The 26,351-nt window shown below is 45.9% G+C and overlaps 1 protein-coding gene across 2 annotated transcripts in view; it reads right to left on the bottom strand.

The window, feature by feature from the left end:
- The window catches only part of kcnh2b (potassium voltage-gated channel, subfamily H (eag-related), member 2b), a 326,635-nt gene that overhangs the window by 107,845 nt on the left and 192,439 nt on the right, over positions 1–26,351 (bottom strand). For both annotated transcript variants that reach the window (XM_031836147.1, XM_031836148.1), the window contains 2 exons: positions 24,963–25,445; positions 23,809–24,020 (listed from right to left, as the gene is read on the bottom strand). In XM_031836147.1, the coding sequence (XP_031692007.1) occupies positions 23,809–24,020; positions 24,963–25,445 (695 nt within the window). The remainder of the gene's footprint in view (positions 1–23,808; positions 24,021–24,962; positions 25,446–26,351) is intronic.

The following is a 26,351-nucleotide window of genomic DNA, read 5'->3' as shown; positions in this document are numbered from 1 at the left end:
GTTTAACCATAATGGATATGTGGCATATCATTTGTTATAATTTGCCCTCACTTGCACCTCCCTCCAGCCACCCCACCGTCTCAGTCCAGAGGGAAGCTGCTGTTTAGTTTTAATACAGGTTGCCAGGCCGAATAAATTCATCTTTAAATCGCAGAGATTACATTGGGTCCCCTGTCTACTTTTTCCAATTACCCAGAAGCCTTGGCCTCTATCTCGAGGTAGTGGAGAGGAACAGACTTATTAGTGACTAATATCGTTATAATGTTATTATAACACACTACACAGTAGCCAGACCCCCCCCCCCCCCCCCCCCCCAACTCCCTCTGAATAATGGAGACTGACCAAACAATGACAGAGATAGGAGGAGAGCATGAAGTAGACTTGCCAGACTGCAAGATGCCATTGCATTAGTACAGGACTTTTTGTCCGCATGGGATCCTCATCTGATGTACTGTAGTTGATTCACCAGGGATGACGGCTTCGATTCTGGTAAGCCTGTGTAGGTCACTCGACGACCTCACTTCCTGTGGATAAATCCCGGGGTTAAGAACTCCCCGGTGTGGCCGTTAGATAAACGCAGCGCTCGGCCCGTAGCCAATCACGACGGGGCAAAGAGTGTCTGTTCATCTGAGGGAGTGATTATGGCTGGGAAGAACAAAACAGGGCCTTGATTGATTTTAGAGATCACTGAGTGTTACTGGCCCTCCGATCTACGCCGTCCCTTACACATCTGTACGGCCTCCTCGGTCCGACACTAAGGGAATGATTTTCTCTGCTGGATCTCTTCCTTTCCTCGAATGAAATTCTATTTGAAATGGAATATCATGACGCAGCTGAGAGCATCCTCCTCACAGCATGTGGTCAACGAGAGTAAAGCTTCCTAGGGGAAAACATACCTTTTCCGAATGTTGGCTTTATAAGGACTGGTCGTGCCGTCTGACCAAATACGGCAGCTCAATGTGGTAAACAATTCCTAATTTCCTATCATCAAAAGGAATATTACGTCGATAAACATTCTGAAACTGGATAAGACAGACAGACACGGGTTTCTCTTCATGAACCACAGAACCAAGCCCCTCCTCCTAGCTTATTCTCTCTATTCTCCAAAGGATCCATCCTGCAGCTGCAGACGTGGGAGGATGCAGCGCTGCAGCCGGCTTTTCCCAGTATGTGTCAGCCAGCACTATCACGTCCCCCTGTTACAAGGCCATCGGATTCTCAGCCAACGTCAGCGTTGAACATTCTCTCCCGAGGCGGCCACAGCTGTTCCTACCCCACCACGGTTCCCTCAGCACAATGAGCCCAGCGGCCATTTTTAATTAGCTTCACGGCTCAGACAATGGGTAGATCTCGCCACAGCTTGTCATCCTGTCCTCTTTGACAATGGGTTATCATTCTAGTATAAAGTAAACACACACAGGTGGGCACACAGGTGGATATGTATGTGAGGGCGTGACCTGGCGCTCATGCCTCCACGCCCTGTTAGACCTCTGCGTTACACATAATACGTTGTAACGGACACCAAGGAGGTAGGCAGGTCTCTGATGGACGCTGTAATACGAACATACAACGAGATCATGCATAACAGAGCCTGGATGACATAATAGAATCCTAATTATATAATGGAGTCATAAAAGTCCACAGGCTACTGGTGTTGGTGGCAGTCAGTCCGTCAATCAGCCAGAAGAACAGAAGAAGAGACTGGAGGAGGGGATGGATCCTCCGGGGGCTTGGTGACTGCTGCCTGTATGTGGGACACTGACACAGCCATTATGGGATGACAGAGGTCTTCGCCTGAGTGCTGATCTAGGATCAGGTTACCCAGGTCCATATATATAATTATGATCTAAAAGGCTAAACTGGTCCTAGATCAGCACACCTACTTTTTGTGCCACTTTGTGTATCCTGGCCCTGGTGTTCTAATGTCACTAGCTGCCTTATCTGACAGCTCAACCCACACAAGGCAAGGCCAGGGTCAATGTGTCCAGGCTGGGAGGTAGGATAAGAAAGACACTGAATCACAAAAAGAAGGGAAGCTAACAGAAAGACTGCCTGTCCAATGCACCCCGTATGAAATATAAACCAAGGCCTACTATCATTATGAAGACAAATCCACAAACCAGTGGCACACAGACAATATCTTGTGTTTCATCGGGCAAATATTGACCATCGTCTCTGGGTAGTCGATTCTGGTCTTATATCCTATAAGGGTTGAGCACAGAGAATGTTCCATGCACTGAAACTGGTAGATACTAATGATCATATTTTCTCACAGACAGCCAAGGAGATTGATACAGAACAGGGAGGATGTGCCCAGGGTCCACTGACTGTGTGAGAAAACTCTGCATAATGTGGATTTCTTTCAGGACGACAATTAAGATTTGATGACACAATTTCCTTTATGGCGTCAGAGAAGCCACCGCTGATGCTGTCACGTTCTGACCTTAGTTCCTTTATTATGCCTTTGTGTTAGTTTGGTCAGGGCGTGAGTTGGGGTGGGTAGTCTATGTTATTTTTTCTATGTTGTATTTCTGTGTTTGGCCTGGTATGGTTCTCAATCAGAGGCAGGTGCCGTTCGTTGTCTCTGATTGAGAATCATACTTAGGTAGCCTGTTTTCCCCATTTTGGTTGTGGGTGATTGTTTTCTGTCTCTGTGTCTTTACCAGACAGAACTGTTTCGTTTTCGTTCGTTCTCCTTGTTATTTTTTATTTTTTTGTGTTCAGTGTTATTAAATATCAACATGGACACGTACCACGCTGCACATTGGTCCGATCATTCATACTCCTCGTCAGAGGAAGACGAATATCGTTACAGATGCTGATTAAATCGAAAATCAGGTCCTCAAACGACTTTGGATTTCTTCTATTCACTTTATTGAGGAGGAGAAAATAAGATTTTACTGTACCGCGACACACCTGCAACGATATACAGTATATCATCTCAAACCACACCGTTTGGCAGGGGGCAAATTTGCTTTACAGCAGGTAAACGTGAGATCAGCCCCCATTAAACTCCATTATCTGTTCATCCCAGAAAGCTGTAACAAATGTGTGAGTGTACAAAACATTACAAAACATAATACTGAGTTGCACCCCCTTTTGCCCTCAGAACAGCCTCAATTCGTCGGGGCATGGGCTCTACAAGGTGTCGAAAGCGTTCCACAAGGATGATGGCTCATGTTGACTCATGTTCCCCACAGTTGTGTCAAGTTGGCTGGATGTCCTTTGGGTGGTGGACCATTCTTCATACACACAGGAAAATGTTGACCATGAAATACCCACCAGCATTGCATTTCTTGACACACTCAAACAGGTGTGCCTGGCACCTATTACCATACCCCGTTCAAAGACAATTACATATTTTGTCTTGCCCATTCACCCTCTGAATGGCACACATACACAATCCATGTCTCAATTGTCTCAAGGCTTGAAAAGCATTCTTTAATCTGTCTCCTCCCCTCCGTCTACACTGATTGAAGTGAATTTAACATCAGGTGACATCAATAAGGGATCATAGCTTTCACCTGGATTCACCTGGTCAGTCTGTGTCACAGCAAGAGTTCCTAATGTTTTGTACACTCAGTGTATAACACATACTCGAGTTTCTAGATATCATCATGGAAAGCAAACCACTGCTAAAATTTGATTCTGCTACATTTCTCTCTGTGTCTAAAAACCTGCACAGCACGCTTTCACATTGCATATGGGTTTTCACACAAAGCCCGACAGAGAGACAGATCGAGTGGCAGACAGAGAGACGGCCTCGCCAGGTGAGAGTAAACTGAGCAGCGTGTTATTCCCGCCTCCCGTCGCCTCCCTTCTCCTGCACGGATAACAAATGACACCATTACCTCTCCTCTCCCAGGCTCAGCATGCTGCCCCACTTATTGCAGGGAGGGAGGAGTGCTGAGCCTGGGAGCTCTGCTCTGGGACTGTCTCTCTCCCCCCAGCCATGGAGAGGTAGAGGAGTGGAGGGAGATAACACCTGCATCTTCACAGGCACACCAGGCGTATGATGGCCTTAAGCAACATTATGGACAAAATGTTAAAATCCTGTTGCTGCAGGATTACTCTGCTGTAACAATAGTGGTTGAATTAAGATCTTATATCTGTATGTTATTTGACAAAATTCTCTCTGATGCCAATGTCAACTTTTCCCCCTGAGATTCAATGCTTAACTTGCCCAAGTCTTGCATGGAGTTGCGTATGTACTGTACTTTGCCAAAGTGATATGTCGAGTGCAGTCTTGAAAATCATTCACAAGCACTATCACCCTCCAAGAGAACTATTTAAGGCCTGCGCTGACTGGAGAGACCAGTCTTCAGCCAGGAAAATGTATCATGCCTGGAGAGACCAGTTTCAGTCGGGAATACGTATCATGCCTGGAGAGACCAGTTTCAGTCGGGAATACGTATCATGCCTGGAGAAACCAGTTTCAGTCGGGAATACGTATCATGCCTGGAGAGACCAGTTTCAGTCGGGAATACGTATCATGCCTGGAGAGACCCGTTTCAGTCAGGAAAATGTATCATGCCTGGAGAGACCAGTCTTCAGCCAGGAACATGTATCATGCCTAGAGAGACCAGTCTTCAGCCAGGAAAGCGTATCATGCCTGGAGAGACCAGTTTCAGTCAGGAAAATGTATCATGCCTGGAGAGACCAGTCTTCAGCCAGGAAAATGTATCATGCCTGGAGAGACCAGTCTTCAGCCAGGAAAGCGTATCATGCCTGGAGAGACCAGTTTCAGTCAGGAAAATGTATCATGCCTGGAGAGACCAGTCTTCAGCCAGGAAAATGTATCATGCCTGGAGATACCAGTCTTCAGCCAGGAAAATGTATCATGCCTGGAGAGACCAGTCTTCAGCCAGGAAAATGTATCATGCCTGGAGAGACCAGTCTTCAGCCAGGAAAGCGTATCATGCCTGGAGAGTCCAGTCTTCAGCCAGGAAAGCGTATCATGCCTGGAGAGACCAGTCTTCAGCCAGGAAAGCGTATCATGCCTGGAGAGACTAGTCTTCAGCCAGGAAAATGTATCATGCCTGGAGAGACCAGTCTTCAGCCAGGAAAATGTATCATGCCTGGAGAGACCAGTCTTCAGCCAGGAAAATGTATCATGCCTGGAGAAACCAGTTTCAGTCGGGAATACGTATCATGCCTGGAGAGACCAGTTTCAGTCGGGAATACGTATCATGCCTGGAGAGACCCGTTTCAGTCAGGAAAATGTATCATGCCTGGAGAGACCAGTCTTCAGCCAGGAACATGTATCATGCCTGGAGAGACCAGTCTTCAGCCAGGAAAGCGTATCATGCCTGGAGAGACCAGTTTCAGTCAGGAAAATGTATCATGCCTGGAGAGACCAGTCTTCAGCCAGGAAAATGTATCATGCCTGGAGAGACCAGTCTTCAGCCAGGAAAATGTATCATGCCTGGAGAGACCAGTCTTCAGCCAGGAAAATGTATCATGCCTGGAGAGACCAGTCTTCAGCCAGGAAAATGTATCATGCCTGGAGAGACCAGTCTTCAGCCAGGAAAGCGTATCATGCCTGGAGAGACCAGTCTTCAGCCAGGAAAGCGTATCATGCCTGGAGAGACCAGTCTTCAGCCAGGAAAGCGTATCATGCCTGGAGAGACTAGTCTTCAACAAGGAAAGCGTATCATGCATGGAGAGACTAGTCTTCAGCCAGGAAAATGTATCATGCCTGGAGAGACCAGTCTTCAGCCAGGAAAGCGTATCATGCCTGGAGAGACCAGTTTCAGTAAGGAAAGCATATCATGCCTGGAGAGAGAGTATTAGGGGGAGTTGTGTCGAAAGAGAAGTGATACCACAAAGGACTCAAGGTGAGACAAAGGACGCCCCACCCCTCAGTATCCCTCCGCCTCCAATGACGTCCGTGCCAGAACGAGAGCCAGATAAGAGGTCCCTGGGAGACGGATGGTCTGCTATATCCAGGGATGGAGGGTTGGAGGGATAATGCCAGGGCCGGAGGGGGGTGAAGGATAGAGCAGGACGACCTTGTGTTCCTCATGCACTGCCCAAAGCTCCCAAAAGTTCATGGTTGCTTGTGTGTGGGGGTAAATTGAGTGCCTGGACTTGCTAATGTAACACCAGTCTGTGTGTGTGTGTGTTCTAGAGGGGTCAGTGACGTTAATGAGCCCATTGAGTGTAGCAAAGTATTGCTGGTTTGACGCAAATAACGAGCTCCACCTCTAGCCACCTCCCACCTCTCATCACTGTGGCAAATGGCATTGTGATGACTCACCGGTCTTATTAGCGATTGACGCTCCCCGGACGACGCGACGAGGTAATCTAGTTACCGAGAGGCAGAATTTATCACACTTCAGAACCGGGCCAAAGCCTTACTGGCAAGATGTATCACGTGCCAGAACCGGGCCAAACCCTTACTAGCAAATCCTTCATTAATGAACAGCTTCCTTATTCATCATCAAACTGCTTAAATTAGATTAGGAGGAAGATTCTCCAGGGATGAAAACTGTGTGTGTGTGTGTGTGTGTGTGTGTGTGTGTGTGTGTGTGTGTGTGTGTGTGTGTGTGTGTGTGTGTGTGTGTGTGTGTCTGTGTGTGTACAGTTTTGAAGGGGGCAGACTGGGTGATGTACATGCCCTCTGGGTGCTCTGAGGGAAGTGACATGAACATTTAGGAAAGTAATATGCCTCTGGAGGTTAAAGTTGAAATGGAACTATAATCATATTCAAGTGGCTGTGATTGCGTTTCACATAACAATCACTTAATGAGTCCATGTGTACTGTTAAGAAAATATGTAAATTACTCCAATAACATATGCTGCTGCAGAATAAACAAACCAGGCATGCTGACGTACTTTATTTCTCATTACCATCTACATTTCTGAATCATCATTGTGAAACTGCACTTTTTTCAGAACATCTACAGTACACTACAGTAACACCTCGAGTGACAGGGGAAATTGCTTCCTAAACACTATGGCCATTTCCTTGAACAAATCTCAACAGGGGGTAGAGACATCATCGGTGGGCTTGCTCCCCAGGCGAGTCACATCGGATGGTGGTTCGCACCTCTCTGTTGGTGGAAATGACCTTTCTCAACCCCTCACAAAGACAGGGGAGAAAGACGCACGCTGAGAGAGCAAAAAGGTTTTGACTGTTGAGGCACTTGCTCTTTAAATGGCAAAACGGTGGTGGTTTTTGAATGACCATTTAAACCATTAAGTTCTGTAACCTCTCGTCACTACCTTTAGTCAAACCTGTCCCAGGGTGGTTTACGGTGGTGTCTTTATTTGCACAAAAATGGGACATAGGTTTCTAAAGCACTTAGACCAAACTGCCAAAAAAGGATCTATATGCTATTATTTCTTCATATTCTGAATACATTTAGTGTTTTACAGAATCAAGCTCAAAGTCAATAGTGAGACTAGCCCAGTGTCCTTCCCCTGGGTTGGCTCGTTCTCAGAGAAGGGTTGGTGTGCCTCAGGAGATATAATTATGGCTAATGGCTAACGCAAACATTCAACCGCGGCTAATCTCTAATGTATCTTTCTATTGACTAACAACAGTGGCAGTGATAGCATGCTCACTGGGCTGCACAGAGTGATAAATGAAGAGCCTGCATATCCATATGAAAAACAAATGAAGCATCCCAATGGGTACAGACGTCAGTTCAATGTCTATTTTTGATTGACCTTTGGTTGTGTTGTCAACTAATGGGAATTCAACGTAAAATCAACCAAAAATGTCCACATCTCATTGGATTTAGAAGAAAAAAATATGAAATTCCCCTACGTTGATTACTTCTTGAAAATCCAATCAATTTTAAACATTGCTTCAACGTCGTCACCTTGTATTTTTTGTTGTTGAAATAACGTGGAAACAATGTTGATTCAACCAGTTTTTGCCCAGGGGGAGTGATTATTAGTCTACAGTATCTTTATGAGGTGGTGTGAAGCAGTGTCCTTCTGGGGAGATTCCCCTTATTGGCTAACTTGCTAGCAGCCAGTCCGCAAAGCACAGTCAAATGCAGGACTTTCATGGCATTAACAGGAAGTTGCATAAAGGCATTACCAATGTATAAGCTAGCACATTGTATTATACCATGAGGCCTGTTTGGTCTGTAACCTCTCTAACCGTTAGAGCTTATCAGGGTCGGTCTAGAAATTGCACTCGAATCAAGGTGTACATTTTTGGGAGAACCACAGCATCACCCCAATTAATTGTTCCACAAAGTACTTCCTGTGCTGCCAGTGACATGGAAGTTCAACCAGAGATCTGTATATAATGATGAGATGCTCCTGTCTCCGCCATTACAATGGCAGTCGTTGTCCCAAAGTCCCATAAAAACCTAAGAAAGCCCTTAGAAACGCATTGGGCTTATTTTGGTCATGTTTTGGAGAGAGCGAAACCTCTCGCTAAGCCTCTTCCTCTCTGCGTCAACTCAAGTTAATACAGACAAACATTAGTCACTCACACTTTCTCAAGCCATTTTGAGAAGTGATTAACCCCCCTCGGCGCTAAAGATCGGAGTTGATGGGACGGAATTAACTGGATGACCAAGCGACCGCACTGACAATCCCGAAAAGGCAGATGACTCCACAGCGACTTTAACACTGAGCCGGCCAGAGAAAGCAAACAGTGTCCCGCCTCACAACACACACAGTCTCACCGCTTCATAAATAATTCAGTGTTTTTCCCGGGTCGGCACAGCTAATAAGGGTCCCACTTGGATAATATGAGGTGAGAACAACCATTAGAAACACACACACTTCCAAAGAAGTCGTGTCACCCCCCGGGCTACGCAAATAGCCACGGTTGAGTTTAGATGGAATGCATGGCGCTGAACTGTGGCGGATGGGCGCTGCTGGGCGCTGCTGGGCGCTGCTGGGTGATGAGCCCAAATTGAGGTGACAGATAGCTGTAGACGGGTCGGTTCGAGAGGAGAGATTACCAAACGGGGTCTTTGACCACACCATGAGAGGGAGGAACCCGTCCTAACGCTCATCCTTAACTCTGAGTTTAAAACACGCTGTTTCATGACACTGGGGCTCTAATGGGATTTCCTGTCATATGCCTAATATTAGTCCATGTATTATATTCTGGGGTCATTAAAAGTTTCACCCTAAAAATGGTTAAAAACATAGTTCTTAAAAAAATGTCTAATTCTCAGAGCTACAGCAGGAAGGCACAATTAGAGCAGTATTTCCCAATGGAAAGTCTATGAAAGGGAGCTGGGTCCCACTTATAGGCCAGCAGAACAGAATATGTCTCTTTAGAATTCAGCACACATTTTGTTTTTCTGTATCTATTTTATATTGGGAAGACACGTGGTGTAACCCTCCAGTAGCAGATCCAATATGACACCGTGTGCTCTCTCAGGTGTTGTGAGCAATCGTGTGTTAAGGAAGCTTGTGGGGGAACATCAATTTTCAGCAAGGAAACAAGAAACAGGGAGACAAATTGAACCTTTGGTTCCTCCTAGTACATCGAAGTGAACATATATTATTAACATTCATCAAGGTGTTGATTGCTCTTCAGGGAACATAGAGTCAAATTATGACATAGCAACAACTGTAATCGCATAATCCTATCGGGCACAACGTCAATTCCCTGTGATTACGCTAGAGAAATGGCCTGTTGATGAACTCTCCCTCTGTGTCTTATTGGAAGGATGGAACATTTGTTCTTGGAATTAAATCACGTTAAACTTCCTGAAGGTGAGCCAATCGGTAACATGTTTCGGGAACCTTTCCCGCCTCATATCTGGCGAAACACAGGTCTGGTGCTGTATCTCCCAGTCACTAAAAGGTGTTCTCCACTGACCCGTATGTGTGGTGCAGTCCAGCACCGGCTTCTCTAAGGTCAGTTTGTAAGCTCTCTCCACTAACCTTCCTCTTAGGTGAAGTGAGGCCCTAGGCTTTTCTACAGGGGTGACTTCACACCATGCTAGGTGACAGTGAGAACATACAGACAACAGGACAGAGGGGGACGTCGTGGTGTGCGGTGGGCCGGGGGGCGAGGAGCAGGGATTTCTTAACACCGTGCGTATGTGTGTGTCACCATCTCTCCTGTCATCTCCAGCACATTGTTCACAGTCTACCTGGCAGCTACCGCCACTGTGGCCCTTGACACAATGCAACAGAGACACTACATTTTGAAGAGACGAAGAAGGCAGACTTCTAGGACCACCAATACAGTGCACTATACACACACTACAACTAGAGAGAAAGTACCAGCGTGCACATACACCTTCACTGGAACAAATCACAACCTTCACTGATGTCTCTGTCTGGCTAGAAGGTGCTCTCTGCAAGGAAGTAGGACGATCAGAACTCACACAGGAAGTGAGCTGGACTCAACAGAGAGTCCATGCACTGAGGGAATGCTATAAGGTAACCAGCAACAGCAAACAAAGAAGATGGTCTTGTGTGTGAATGTAACTTTTTTTTGGGGGGGGGGGGGGGCTTAAGAAGACACTCGAAAACAAAAACAATATCCACTTCATAAAAAACTATACTGTCTACTCTGCAAAAGTATTATAAAAAAAGGTTTGCTTGCAACCCAGTTCCATCTGTTTGTGTGATGTGCATACAGTAGACTCTTAGAAATAAAGGTGCTATCTATAACCTAAAAGGGGTCTTCGGCTGTCCTCATAGGAGGACCCTGTTAAAAACAAAAACTTTGGGGTTCCAGGTAGAACCCTTTTGAGTTACAGTACCCTTTCCACAAAGGGTTCTATGTGGAACTTAAAATGGTTCTCCAATGGGGGCAGCCGAAAAAGCCTTTTCGAACCCCTTTTTCTAAGAGTATAGGACAGGAGAACCCATCACTAGGTACACTACAGTACACACTGCTCCAGTCTCTTCTAGTTTGGTGTGAGTCTTGAGGCACAGTGGGGCTCTGTTGATATTTACAGTTTTATTTCCAGCAGGCCCAGAGTCGTCTATGGGGTTAGGGATAATGACTGTGTTTTAAATGGCAGCCGTGGCAGTCTATTCCCCCAGGTAGCCCCTCAGATGCCCTCACAGCAGACAGAGGCTCTTCTCCGGGGCCCTCGTGTGGTTTCCAGGGGCCCCAGGAGGGATTCTGTGTCTGTGGGTCTTTGTGAGGAAGGGAGCTGCCTGGGTGTACAGTACTGTAGGGGAACGATGGACGTGCTATTCACAAGAGCAGACTTAACCTTTGGAATGATTGAGACAGAGGGTTTGGTGTGAATGGGAATTTAATACAAAAAGAGTGTGTGTGTGTGTGTGTGTATGTGTGTGTGTGTGTGTGTGTGTGTGCAACCTGATAAAAGTGGAGTGTACAGTATATTCACCTACAGACTGAGTGTATATCGGAGACAAGGCCAGGTAAAGGCAGTCAGGGGACCAGGCCAGGTCATGTCAGTCAGGGGACAAGACCAGGTAATGTCAGTCAGGGGACAAGGCCAAGTAAAGGCAGTCAGGGGACAAGGCCAGGTCAAGGTAGTCAGGGGACAAGGCCAGGTCAAGGTAGTCAGGGGACAAGGCCAGGTAAAGTCAGTCAGGGGACAAAGCCAGGTAAAGGCAGTCAGGGGACAAAGCCAGGTAAAGGCAGTCAGGGGACAAGGCCAGGTAAAGACAGTCAGGGGACAAGGCCAAGTAAAGGCAGCCAGGTAAAGTCAGTCAGGGGACAAGGTAAGGTAAAGTCAGTCAGGGGACAAGACCAGGTCAAGTCAGTCAGGGGACAAGGCCAGGTAAAGGCGGTCAGTGTAGTGATCTACAGTGATACCTGGTTCTCTCTGTCAGAGATGGAGTACCACACTGTGGCCCAGCTCCCTCCCAAGATAAGTCTGTCCGCTCCCCACGCCCCCCTCTCACCTTTGATGGATTGGCCTCTCGCTGTGTCGCTGGCTGCTTCAGTGCCAAACTTGGAACTAACCATTTCCCAGTTGGGGGTTGTCAGGAATCCTTGTGGATGGCAAGACAATTGGATGCACTACCAGTTGAACCGTGGGCAGCTTGCATTGCTAGACAGTTGCAGCAGACATTAACACCTACCATTTTTTCCTTCTCTACCTAGAGACAGTCCACAGGTTTAACTACTCTTTAAGCTACAGTCTGGGTCAAACAAATTTACCGTCCTGTCATATTGAACTACATCATCTTGGACTAACACTCCCCCCATCCCTCCCATCCACACCTGATCATAAATAAAGAGGGTCAATTACCTGCCAATCAATGATGCTTATTCTCAGAGCCAGATTTCTCCCAGATTCAATTACCTTTCCGTGATGAGATAGGGCGGCGAGGCGCATGGCCCAGCAGGGATCTATGGTGATTAATGGGTCACCAGCAGAGAGAGGGAGGGATGGAGGGAGGTCTAGGGATGAGAGGGAGAGGTAGAGGGAGGGAGGGAGGTCTAGGGATGAGAGGGAGAGGTGGAGGGATAAAGAGAGGTGGATGGGATAGAGAAAGAGGGAGGGAGGGAGGGAGGGAGGGAGGGAGGGAGGGAGGGAGGGAGGGAGGGAGGGAGGGAGGGAGGGAGGGAGGGAGGGAGGGATAGAGAAAGAAAGAGGGAGGGAGGGAGGGAGGGAGGGATAGAGAAAGAAAGAGGGAGGGAGGGTGATAGAGAGAGAGGGGGTGAGGGAGGGAGGTCTAGGGATGAGAGGGAGAGGTGGAGGGATAAAGAGAGGTGGATGGGATAGGGAGGGAGGGAGGGAGGGAGGGAGGGAGGGAGGGAGGGAGGGAGGGAGGGAGGGAGGGAGGGAGGGAGGGAGGGAGGGAGGGAGGGAGGGAGGGAGGGAGGGAGGAGTGAGTTTGGGGAGGTGGATGGGATAGAAAAAGAGAGAGGGAGGGAGAGAGGTAGAGAGAGAGGGGGTGAGGGAGGGAGGTCTAGGGATGAGAGGGAGAGGTGGAGGGATAAAGAGAGGTGGATGGGATAGAGAGGGAGGGAGGGAGGGAGGGATGGAAGGAGGGAGGGAGGGAGGGAGGGAGGGAGGGAGGGAGGGAGGGAGGGAGGGAGGGAGGGAGGGAGGGAGGGAGGGAGGGAGGGAGGGAGGGAGGGAGGGAGGGAGGGAGGGAGGGAGAAAGAAAGAGGGAGGGAGGGTGATAGAGAGAGAGGGGGTGAGGGAGGGAGGTCTAGGGATGAGACGGAGAGGTGGAGGGATAAAGAGAGGTGGATGGGATAGAGAAAGAGGGAGGGAGGGAGTGAGGGAGGGAGATAGAGAGAGAGGGGGGTGAGGGAGGAGAGGGAGAGAGATAGAGAGAGGGGGGTGAGGGAGGAGAGAGGCAAACATAGAGGGGAAGGACATGGGAGAGGTGTGAGTTGAGGACCTTACTTTTCTTTCTCTTTTTCTACCACACCTCTCTCTCCTGCGTACCCTTGTTCTCCTTTTACTACACAATCTTTCTCTCGCTCCTTCCGTTCCGTTCACTTCATTTCATTCCATATCCCTCTCTCACCCTTTGTCTCCCTCAACCTATCACCCTGTCGCCCCTCTCCCTGTGCAGCGTTGCGCTGCCGTTTTCCAGGAGAGCACGTCAAAGTGCCCACCTCCCCGAGTAGCCCTGGAAGTAAGCACTGGCCCTCCTATCGCCCCTCCCCTTCCCTCTCCTCCCTCTTCATGCACGGGGTCACAGCCAGCGGCGGGGAAGTAATCAGCCAGGCGAGAAGCTCCCTTGCCTAGGCGTAAATCAGCCAGACAGCCTCTTAGCCAACGCCGCCGGAACAAACTAATGAGCAAGGCAGGGCTGGGACGGGCACAGAGCCTACTGCGGACCCCAACTCCGCAGATAGAGAGAAAGAGAGGGGAGGAAGCAGATTGGTGGCAAAGGCCATGGCTTTCGGTTGACAGGTAGGAGCAAAGGGACTAGACCCAGGTCTTAAGTCCGTACAGATCATGTAACTGCAACAAGGATAAAGCGTAATATCAACAATACACATAAAGTGCCTTGTAATATGAACACTTAGAAGTGCCTTGTAATATGAACACTTAGAAGTGCCTTGTAATATGAACACTTAGAAGTGCCTTGTAATATGAACACTTAGAAGTGCCTTGTAATATGAACACTTAGAAGTGCCTTGTAATATGAACACTTAGAAGTGCCTTGTAATATGAACACTTAGAAGTGCCTTGTAATATAAACACTTAGAAGTGCCTTGTAATATGAACACTTAGAAGTGCCTTGTAATATGAACACTTAGAAGTGTCTTGTAATATGAACACTTAGAAGTGCCTTGTAATATGAACACTTAGAAGTGCCTTGTAATATGAACACTTAGAAGTGCCTTGTAATATGAACACTTAGAAGTGCCTTGTAATATGAACACTTAGAAGTGCCTTGTAATATGAACACTTAGAAGTGCCTTGTAATATGAACACTTAGAAGTGCCTTGTAATATGAACACTTAGAAGTGCCTTGTAATATGAACACTTAGAAGTGCCTTGTAATATGAACACTTAGAAGTGCCTTGTAATATGAACACTTAGAAGTGCCTTGTAATATGAACACTTAGAAGTGCCTTGTAATATGAACACTTAGAAGTGCCTTGTAATATGAACACTTAGAAGTGCCTTGTAATATAAACTGCGGTCTTAAACGGACATTCTAGACAGAAAAGGCCAAAGGTTATGAGGCAGGTGAGATAAAGAAACGTACTTAGACTATTGGTCTTCAGGGTTGAGCTCATTCTACAGGCTTGTACAGTCTAAATTCCGGCACTAAGCAAAAAGTTATTTGAAAGCATTAAGTTCCTACACGTGTATTATTACATAAAGAAATGTCTACATTGATACATTGGCACTACCTTTCCATTCAACCAGACCTGGCAACCCAAACTAGGACCTGGCAACCAGAACGAAGCCCTGTTCTATTGTTAGATCGCGGTCTTCTTCAGTGTTCCAATCAGCGTTCATCTCTTCTGCCTGACTGAGCTTTAAAGACAACAGCATCTGTGGTCTCAGCCAGAACACCCTGAGAGTAATATTCACACAGTCAACTCAAATTAACAGGCTGACAATGTTTTGCTCTCTCTCAACAGAGTACTGTAAAACGGTGAGCTCAGTGAAGAATTGAATAACGTTAGGAGAACCAGTTAAAACTAGTTCCAATTAATGAGGCAACTTCAAAGGACTTTGAGGGTCAGAGTACATTTGGAACCCTAACCCCCCTATCTGGACGCACAGCTGTCCAGCACACCGGCTAATATCAATTAATAGCGGGTTTGGAGGGAGATGGAGATTGCAGCGATATAGATCAGATGCTTGAGAGAGAATGATTCTATCGAAATAATGATTCTATGGCTTTCCTGTGTGTGTGTGTGTGTGTGTGTGTGTGTGTGTGTGTGTGTGTGTGTGTGTGTGTGTGTGTGTGTGTGTGTGTGTGTGTGTGTGTGTGTGTGTGTGTGTGTGTGTGTGTGTGTGTGTGTGTGTATCAAATCAAATATTATTGGTCACATACATGTGTTTAGCAGATGTTATTGCGGGTATAGCCAAAAGCTTGTGCTTCTAGTTCCGACATTGCAGCGATATCTAACATGTAATATCTAACAATTTCACAACATATACCCATTACACACAAATCTAAGTAAAGGAATGGAATTAAGAATATATTAGTATATGGACGAGCAATGTCAGAGCGGCATAGACTGAGAAACAGTAGAATAGTACAGAATACATTATATATATATGAGATGACTAATGAAAGTTATGTAAACATCATTAAAGTGGCATTATTAAAGTGACTAGTGTTCCAATGATTTCAAGTCTGTATGTAGGCAGCAGCCTCTCTGTGTTAGTGATGGCTATTTAACAGTCTGATGGCCTTGAGATAGAAGCTGTGTGTGTGTGTGTGTGTGTGTGTGTGTGTGTGTGTGTGTGTGTGTGTGTGTGTGTGTGTGTGTGTGTGTGTGTGTGTGTGTGTGTGTGTGTGTGTGTGTGTGTGTGTGTGTGTGTGTGTGTGTGTGTGAAGTGGAGACCTTGGAAAAGCAGCGGTTTTCAACTGAGTGAAACTGCATATCATGAAAAACACACACGGAGTCCATTTTGAAAATCGATTACATAGCTCATAACTAATGGCAGAGTGCATCCCAATTTGTGAATCCGTGCATTTCATAAATACAACCATGGCGTAATAGTAAAAGTCAGCTGCTGGCATGTCCTAGGCGAAAACATGTTAGGTGCTAAATATATCCACTTTTGAATCCTTTACGTCATACACTATTTAAAAAGCTTGTGCATACTCATCCAAAGTATGCAAATAAATGCAAGACATTCATTTGAGCCGAGCAATTTCTACATCCTAGACACTAACGCTACAATACATTTTGGAGCCATCTGCTCTGCTCACATCAAATATAACAGGAAATGTGGGGACACAACCATGGCATAGATTTGGATTCAGTTAAAAAGTAGAGAAGCAGAAATTGGAGTTGAACAATGCTGAACGCTGCCTAATGAAAAGCAAAGAAATCAAACGAATAAAAGCAACTAAAAAGCCGTTAAACATGAACCTGTCAAACTACATTATTCTCTATATGAGATTTGCAGAGCCACTTTGCTGTGTGACCAAATGACTAGATTACAATATATAAAAAATATATATATCTCAAGGCCAAATATATATACACACAATATGAATCTATTAAAGTTGATGTTTACATTCAATTCTGCAATGTTGCCCAATAATTGCCAACTGCAACATAGGTGATGCAGTAGTTATTCTGCTTTCTGTTAGGAGCCATAAAACACTCTCTGGCCTCATAATAAACTCTTCTTTTTTTAAATCACTTCTTGGAAAAAGATTACAACTGGTTGTAAAATCCAATGTTTGGTCTTGACTTTGATAATGACATTGTAGATTAAGCAGTGTTGTACTGGTAATGACCTGTGTACGTATACTAAACCATTTTTGAAAGGTTTTCTTAACATCTATAGTATCATTATTATTATTATATTATTATTATGGTATTATTATCATCATCACTGCATTGTTGGGAAAGAGCTCTCAAGGTAAGAATTCTACTGTACTGTTTTACACCTGTTGTATCCTGTGCACGTGGCGAATAAACGCTGAAACGTAAAATCTGAAACATATCCAACGAGGCATCATTAATACGTTATCATAGTGTTGTACATAGTGTTGTCATACGCATATTCAGGAAGCTACGAGCCAGGATGCAGTATACTATGATGTATGGAAATATAAACAAGTATTTTCAGCCATACTTTCTACTCTTCATTAGTTCACATTTCACTTTATAATACAGTTAATTTTTACTTTATTTAATAAAGGTAAATAAATAAATGATATACATATACATATATACACTTTTTTATTTATGTATTTATACAGTACCAGTCAAAAGATTGGACACGCCTACTCATTCAAGGGTTTTTCTTAATGTTTTACTATTTTCTAGAATAATAGTGAAGACATCAAAACAAAGAAATAATGAATGACATTATGAATCAAGTAGTAACCAACAAAGTGTTAATCAAATCAAAATAAATGTTATATTTGAGATTCTTCAAAGTAGCCACCCTTTACCTTGATGACAGCTTTGCACACTCTTGGCATTCTCTCAACCAGCTTCATATGAGGAATGCTTTTCCAACAGTCTTGAATGAGTTCCCACATATGCTGAGCACTTGTTGGCTGCTTTTCCTTCACTCTGCAGTCCAACTTACCCCAAACCATCTCAATTGGGTTGAGGTCAGGTCTTCTGATGCAGCACTCCATCACTCTCATTCTTGGTCAAATAGCCCTTACACAGCCTAGAGGTGTGTTATGGGTCATTGTCCTGTTGAAAAACAAATGATAATCCCACTAAGCGCAAACCAGATGGGATGGCGTATCACTGCAGAATGTTGTGGTAGCCAAGCTGGTTAAGTGTGCCTTGAATTCTAAATAAATCACTGACAGTGTCACCAGCAAAGAACCCCCACACCATCACACCTCCTCCTCCATGCTTCACGGTGGGAACCACACAGAGATCAGCAGTTTACCTACACTGCGTCTCACAAAGACACGGCGGTTGGAACCAAAAATCTCACATCTGGACTCATCAGACCAGAGGACAGATTTTCACCTGTCTAATCTCCATTGCTCGTGTTTCTTGGCCCAAGCAAGTCTCTTCTTCTTATTGGTGTGTTTACAGTGGTTTCTTTGCAACAATTCGACCACGAAGGCCTAATTCACATAGTCTCCTCTGAACAGTTGATATTGAGATGTGTCTGATACTTGAACTCCGTGAAGCATTTATTTGGGCTGCAATCTGAGGTGCAGTTAACTCTAATGAACGTATCCTCTGCAGCAGAGGTAACTCTGCGTCTTCCTTTCCTGTGGCCATCCTCATGAGAGACAGTTTCATCATTACACTTGATGGTTTTTCAGACTGCACTTGAAGAAAGTTTCAAAGTTCTTGAAATTTTCTGGATTGACTGACCTTCATGTATTAAAGTAATGATTCTCTTTGCTTATTTGAGCTGTTCTTGCCATAATATTGGTTATCTTCTGTATACCACCCCTACCATGTCACAACTGATTGGCTCAAATGCATTAAGAAGGAAAGAAATTCCACAAATGAACTTTTAACAAGGCACACCAGTTAATTGAAATACATTCCAGGTGACTAGCTCATGAAGCTGGTTGAGAGAATGCCAAGAGTCTGCAAAGCTGTCATCAGGGCAAAGGGTGGCTACTTTGAAGAATCTCAAATATAAAATATATTTTGATTTGCTTAACATTCTTTTGGTTACTACATGATTCCATGTGTGTTATTTCATAGTTTTGATGTCTTCACTATTATTCTACAATGTAGAAAATTGTAGAAATAAATAAAAACCCTTTAATGAGTAGGTGTGTCCAAACCTTTGACTGGTACTGTACATACACAGTATATCTATTTTAATTCAAATACATGTAATGCAAGTATCTATTTTGTATCTACTCGCCTCCTCTGGAGAGCTTAACTTTTAAGTTGGTTCCTAAAGTTAAAGGCACAATAGATTATGGTCCCCCAGTCTGCATCCACTGTGCTATACTTCTAATTGAAGACATTAGCTCCCTAGCCCTGTGCTGTCTCCCCGAGTCAACAGCTCCTGTATCTTTAATACAGACACAAGAGCTGTTGGAAATCTGTCTCCTGCTAGAAAGTCAAAGGGACACCCACAAGATGTTCCAAGATGTTGGATCAAGAGTCTCTCTTCAAATCAAATCAAATCAAATCAAATTTTATTTGTCACATACACATGGTTAGCAGATGTTAATGCGAGTGTAGCGAAATGCTTGTGCTTCTAGTTCCGACAATGCAGTAATAACGAACAAGTAATCTAACTAACAATTCCAAAAAAACTACTGTCTTATACACAGTGTAAGGGGATAAGGAATATGTACATAAGGATATATGAATGAGTTATGGTACAAAGCAGCATAGGCAAGATACAGTAGATGATATCGAGTACAGTATAACATATGAGATGAGTATGTAAACAAAGTGGCATAGTTAAAGTGGCTAGTGATACATGTATTACATAAGGATGCAGTCGATGATATAGAGTACAGTATATACATATGCATATGAGATGAATAATGTAGGGTAAGTAACATTATATAAGGTAGCATTGTTTAAAGTGGCTAGTGATATATTTACATAATTTCCCATCAATTCCCATTATTAAAGTGGCTAGAGTTGAGTCAGTGTCATTGACAGTGTGTTGGCAGCAGCCACTCAATGTTAGTGGTGGCTGTTTAACAGTCTGATGGCCTTGAGATAGAAGCTGTTTTTCAGTCTCTCGGTCCCAGCTTTGATGCACCTGTACTGACCTCGCCTTCTGGATGACAGCGGGGTGAACAGGCAGTGGCTCGGGTGGTTGATGTCCTTGATGATCTTTATGGCCTTCCTGTAGCATCGGGTGGTGTAGGTGTCCTGGAGGGCAGGTAGTTTGCCCCCGGTGATGCGTTGTGCAGACCTCACTACCCTCTGGATAGCCTTACGGTTGAGGGCGGTGCAGTTGCCATACCAGGCGGTGATACACCCCGCCAGGATGCTCTCGATTGTGCATCTGTAGAAGTTTGTGAGTGCTTTTGGTGACAAGCCGAATTTCTTCAGCCTCCTGAGGTTGAAGAGGCGCTGCTGCGCCTTCTTCACGATGCTGTCTGTGTGAGTGGACCAATTCAGTTTGTCTGTGATGTGTATGCCAAGGAACTTAAAACTTGCTACCCTCTCCACTACTGTTCCATCGATGTGGATAGGGGGGTGTTCCCTCTGCTGTTTCCTGAAGTCCACAATCATCTCCTTAGTTTTGTTGACGTTGAGTGTGAGGTTATTTTCCTGACACCACACTCCGAGGGCCCTCACCTCCTCCCTGTAGGCCGTCTCGTCGTTGTTGGTAATCAAGCCTACCACTGTTGTGTCGTCCGCAAACTTGATGATTGAGTTGGAGGCGTGCGTGGCCACGCAGTCGTGGGTAAACAGGGAGTACAGGAGAGGGCTCAGAACGCACCCTTGTGGGGCCCCAGTGTTGAGGATCAGAGGGGTGGAGATGTTGTTGCCTACCCTCACCACCTGGGGGCGGCCCGTCAGGAAGTCCAGTACCCAGTTGCACAGGGCGGGGTCGAGACCCAGGGTCTCGAGCTTGATGACGAGCTTGGAGGGTACTATGGTGTTGAATGCCGAGCTGTAGTCGATGAACAGCATTCTCACATAGGTATTCCTCTTGTCCAGATGGGTTAGGGCAGTGTGCAGTGTGGTTGAGATGAGTGGTTGAGATCCATCAGTCCACGTGATGGAAGCAGTCTTGGAGTGTGGAGTCAGCTTGGTCGGACCAGCGTTGGACAGACCTCAGCGTGGGAGCCTCTTGTTTTAGTTTCTGTCTGTAGGCAGGGATCAACAAAATGGAGTCGTGGTCAGCTTTTCCGAAAGGGGGGCGGGGCAGGGCCTTATATGCGTCGCGGAAGTTAGAGTAACAATGATCCAAGGTCTTTCCACCCCTGGTTGTGCAATCGATATGCTGATAAAATTTAGGGAGTCTTGTTTTCAGATTAGCCTTGTTAAAATCCCCAGCTACAATGAATGCAGCCTCCGGATAAATTGTTTCCAGTTTGCAGAGAGTTAAATAAAGTTCGTTCAGAGCCATCGATGTGTCTGCTTGGGGGGGGATATATACGGCTGTGATTATAATCGAAGAGAATTCTCTTGGCAGATAATGCGGTCTACATTTGATTGTGAGGAATTCTAAATCAGGTGAAAAGAAGGATTTGAGTTCCTGTATGTTTCTTTCATCACACCATGTCACGTTGGCCATAAGGCATACGCCCCCACCCCTCTTCTTACCAGAAAGATGTTTGTTTCTGTCGGCGCGATGCGTGGAGAAACCCGTTGGCTGCACCACTTCGGATAGCGTCTCTCCGGTGAGCCACGTTTCCGTGAAGCAAAGAACATTACAGTCTCTGATGTCCCTCTGGAATGCTACCCTTGCTCGGATTTCATCAACCTTGTTGTCAAGAGACTGGACATTGGCAAGAAGAATGCTAGGGAGTGGTGCACGGTGTGCCCGTCTCCGGAGTCTGACATCCGGATCTCTGTACATCAGACATTAATGTACATGGAAACAGAGATGCTTTTCCCAACTGCCAACTCTAACAAGGTGAGTGGTACTAAACATGAAAGGATTTCACAATAATGCTTAATCTCATGATTGCATATGACTAGTTGTGTAGTTTGTAGGCGGTTCTACAGTCTGAGGTTCATGCTCCTGCCATGTTGACGTTTGCTGAAGAAGTGTGACTCCCCATTCCTCCTTAGGAACCTCCATGTGGGTTAGGTGGTGAAGTGCTGCTTGGGACGGGAGGGTCTCGCTATGTGTTGGGTGGTGAAGAGCATGTGGATAGAGATGTGTGCAAGCAAGTGGGTGGGCGTGCACATGTGTACATGTGTGCAAGTGAGTGTGAGTGTGTATATGTGTGTGTACTGTATGTGTCTATCACGATGGGTGTGTTCACAGTGTACAACGCATGTGTGCATTAAAAATGATTGTGTGTGTGTATGAGCCTGGTCCCTGGGACACAGAGTGATCAGTCCAATGCCTCCCTGCTCACACACTCACTGAGAGATCATGATCACTGTTCGTCCTCCCTCCTCCACAGAGATCTCTATCCCTACATCTGTCCCTTCATCCCCCGTTCATTAGAGCCGGTTACGTCTCAAACACAGGTCAGCCGCACACTCAAGCCCTGCTTTCTACCATGTAGCTAATACACCACACACACATAAAATATTCCTAGAGCACATTTGCATATTCTCTCTGAATTAATGGCTTCATGTGATCTGTATCTCTTTAGGTGGTGGAGGAGGGTGTGTGTGTGTGTGTGTGTGTTAACGAACGGGGATGAAGGGACGGATGGAGGGATGGAGATCTCTGTGGAGGAGAGAGGACGAAGGACGGGAACAGTGATCATGATTTCTCAGTGAGTGCATGAGCAGGGAGGGATTGGATTGAACAAACTGAGTCCCATTCAAGGCAATGATTCCTCTGTTCTATTAATTCTATTTCTATGCATTTAATCCTATCGGATCGGCGAAATCCAGATAGATAACGTTTGAAAAACTGGGCCCATAGGAGTGTTGGATGGTGCTGCCACCTGCAGGTCATAGGTGGTAAAGTAGTTATTCTGCCTTTGATTAATAAACTCTATGGCCTCATAACTATTTTTTTTTTTATCACTTATTGGAAAAACATTACATGCTGTCTGGAAAAGCCAATGTTCTGTCTTGACTTTGATAATGACATTGTATACTAACCAGTGTGTGTGTACTGTAGATCTTTATGTGTGTCTGTGTCGTTGTATTTATAGAGTGTCAGTGAACAGCTCTGTGAAATTCCTGATGTGCGCATTTGTGTAACCACAAGCCCACACCTGCGGTTTAGGTGTGGCTATAACGGATGTGCCGAGAGAGAGAGAGAGAGAGAGAGAGAGAGAGAGAGAGAGAGAGAGATCCCACAGTACCCCCCCCTCACCGCCCCAAAACAACAACTAACTAACACTCGCACTTAACTGATCCTACTAGCACAGACTTAGCTGATTTACTGATAGCTACCATGACTGAGACATGTGGTTGTCTCACTTAGATGAATGCACTAACTAGATTCTCTGGATAAGGTCACGGAGCCACTCTCTTCCCTTGCTCAGCTCTCCATCGTTCTGTCTATGCTTGTCCTTTACCCATCCCATTTCCCCTCTACTTCATACTACAACGCCCCTTAATGAGTCAATTCAATCTCTGTGCAACAAAGCTAATTAAAAAGGAGGTGTCAAACTGTGGAACATGTCCCCACTTTCACATCATGTGAATGACTGTCCCCATAACGCAATTACATGTTATTCTGCAACGCACACGAGAACGCCATAGCGACAGAATATTCGGTCACTGTTTAATCTGAGCGCCATCCATCTGCTTCTCAAGCTAGCTAGCGCTGAGGCCTTAGCCACACCCTGGCTCACCGCAGACAAGGATCACTGAAGACACCAATATAGCCAACAGCAAGCCTCCACACCAGGTTTCCACTCAGGGCAGGAACCCCAGATCTCAACCACCAATCCACTAGTATTGTATTTGCCAAGCATTTTCACTAGGTCTACAAACCAGCGCTTTGTGGGGTAACTCACCCCATCCCCCACCAATGAGACGCTACCACCTGGGTGATGTATGCCAGGCTTCAGCAAACACACACAGTATAAACCCAGACAGAGGAATTGAAGAAAACCGCTGCAGTCCAAAAGCACACCTTACCTCACGCACCACCCCCCACACACACTTGGCTTACTACACACACTGAACACACACATGGACGGCCCTCGTACCTGGGTGACTTTATCGGTGACGTGGTGTGTGCGGTCGATGAGCTTGCAGGGGGCTATGATGTCCATGTCCCCCGCGGGCAGCGTGATCAGGGGGTCCGCCCTGAAGTCCACGAAGTTCAGGGTGATCTGAGGGATTTTACTGATGGTGCGGTAACGCATGAGGTCCGAGTCCGACGTGGAGTTGAGGATGTTGGACTTGTTGTTCACCGCCCCTGAAAGAACACGCTGTCAGAGGACTGTCCAGACCACTAGGACCACCTGGGTTCAAACACTATTTGAAATTGTTTAGCTGTGCTTGATAGAGTTTGCCCGGTGCAATGGAAACAATATAATCGTCCCAAAACATCAAAGCTCGCCCATATGGCACACAACTATTTTTATGATTTCAAATAGAATTTCAACCCAGGTGTGATTAGAACCACATCATAAGCTTGTAACTTTGACATATCACATAAATCATGCATTGACCTCATTTTTTTTTATTTAAATTTTATTTCACCTTTATTTAACCAGGTAGGCCAGTTAAGAACAAGTTCTCATTTACAACTGCGAGCTGGCCAAGATAAAGCTAAGCAGTGTGACACAAACGACAACACAGAGTTACACATAAACGAACGTACAGTCAATAACACAATAGAAAACTCCATGTACAGTGTGTGCAAATGCAGAAGATTAGGGAGGTAGGCAATAAATAGGCCATAGAGACGAAATAATTACAATTTAGCATTAAAGCTCATTAATTACAATGTACAATTTAGCATTAAACTCATTAATTACAATGTACAATTTAGCATTAAAGCTCATTAAAAGCTCATTGAGAGGTAAGTGGTTGGCCTGAGGCGAATGGGGGGGAGGGGCAGATCCATTTGTGCTTTAGCCGACTTCTTGTTCTTGTTCATTAGAAGTAGTTGGCCACAGCACAGGCTAAAATGTGTGTGGTTAAACACAACCAGGCAATGTAGGTGCCTTTTGTGTTTTTCAAAGCTTCTGAAAGACAACATACAAATTCCTACTACACAAACTCTTTACCTCTGTGTGTTTGTGGGTGTTTCGTATCCAGCTCAAATACAGGATAGGAGATGGTGTGCATTTGCTTACTCAGGATGCAATGCCATTTGGAGTATGCCCCCCTACCCTCACCCCTCCTTCCCTACCTGTGCTGCTGTGGATGGGATGGGCTGTGCTGTATTTCCGGTCTGACGCCGGCCGCATGGCCTCGATGTCATCCACTGACGACGCCCGCCGCATGCTGTAGAAGCTCTCGCGGGAGCGACTGTGTGACAGACTGCAGTTGGACAGAGAGACGTCCGGGTTGAGTGTCTGGAGGGCGATGCGGGATGGCGACTGGCCGGGGGGCAGCGAGGAGGGGGCGGCGGATGGTGGAGGCTCTGAGCCCAGCAGGCCACGCTGGTCCTCGGGCCACAGGAGGGCCGGCCTGCTCCTGCTGCCTGCGCTACTGGAGCTCTTGTGCCCCGGAGGTAATGTGGGCAGGGAGAGCAACTCTCCCAGAGCCAGGGACTTGTGGCTGGGGTAGCCAGGGGCCGGGAGGCGCCCTGTCTCTGGGTCGTCCAGAGAGGCTTTGCTGTTGCTGAGGGAACGAAGTGAGGGCAGACGGAGCTTGAAGCCACGCGGCCGGCCTACAGAGTGAGAAAGAGGGAGGGGGGGGAGAAAGAGTGGGAGGGGGGTAAAACGAGAGAGTAAAAAGAGTGATAAAAAGGCCGACAGGGAGAGAAAGAGAGTGAGTGAGAAAGAGGAAAGGAGGAAGAGACCAGAGAGCAATAAACTGAACTGAACTCAATTTAATTGAGTGATTATCCAACAATCTTTAAAAAATGTAATTGAGTGATTACTTTTACTGAACAAAAACATAAACGCTACATGGAACAATTTCAGTTACAGTTCATAAAGGAAATCTAAATAAATGAATCTATGGATTTCACATGACTGGGCAGGAGCGCAGACATGGGTGGGCCTGAGAGGGCATAGACCCAACCACATGGGAGCCAGGCCCAGGCAATGGGGATCCAGGCCCAGGCAATGGGGATCCAGGCCCAGGCAATCAGAATGAGTTTTTCCCCACAAAATGGCTTTGTTGCAGACAGAAATATTCCTCAGCACCCCACCCCCTTCCCCATAGACGACCCCGCAGGTGAAGAAGCCAGATGTGGAGGTCCTGCGCTGGCTTGGTTACAAGCGGTCTGCGGTTGTGACATGCTGCCAAATTCTCTAAAACTGCATTGAATGTGGCTTATGGTAGAGAAATGAACGTTGAATTCACTGGCAACAGCTCAATACTTTACATGTTGCGTTTATATTTTTGTTCAGCGTATATTTTTCAGCATTTTACTTAACCCCTGTGCAGTCTTAACATTCCGTACACTCCCCTTATCCTAAGGGTAAAAATGACATGACTAAACCCCTAAAATAAAGCAGCTTAATTGAATTTTAAATGCAAAATCTATTTTGTGTGAAGAAACAATCAGTCATTCATCACAAACTTTGTGAATATCTGGGTTTTCCCTCTTCACAATGCAGAAAGACTG

Source organism: Oncorhynchus kisutch, linkage group LG11 (assembly GCF_002021735.2).
Source record: "Oncorhynchus kisutch isolate 150728-3 linkage group LG11, Okis_V2, whole genome shotgun sequence".
Taxonomy (NCBI): Eukaryota; Metazoa; Chordata; class Actinopteri; order Salmoniformes; family Salmonidae; genus Oncorhynchus; species Oncorhynchus kisutch.
The sequence above is the reverse complement of the archived record's forward strand: the minus strand, read 5'-3'. Positions and strand labels throughout refer to the sequence as shown.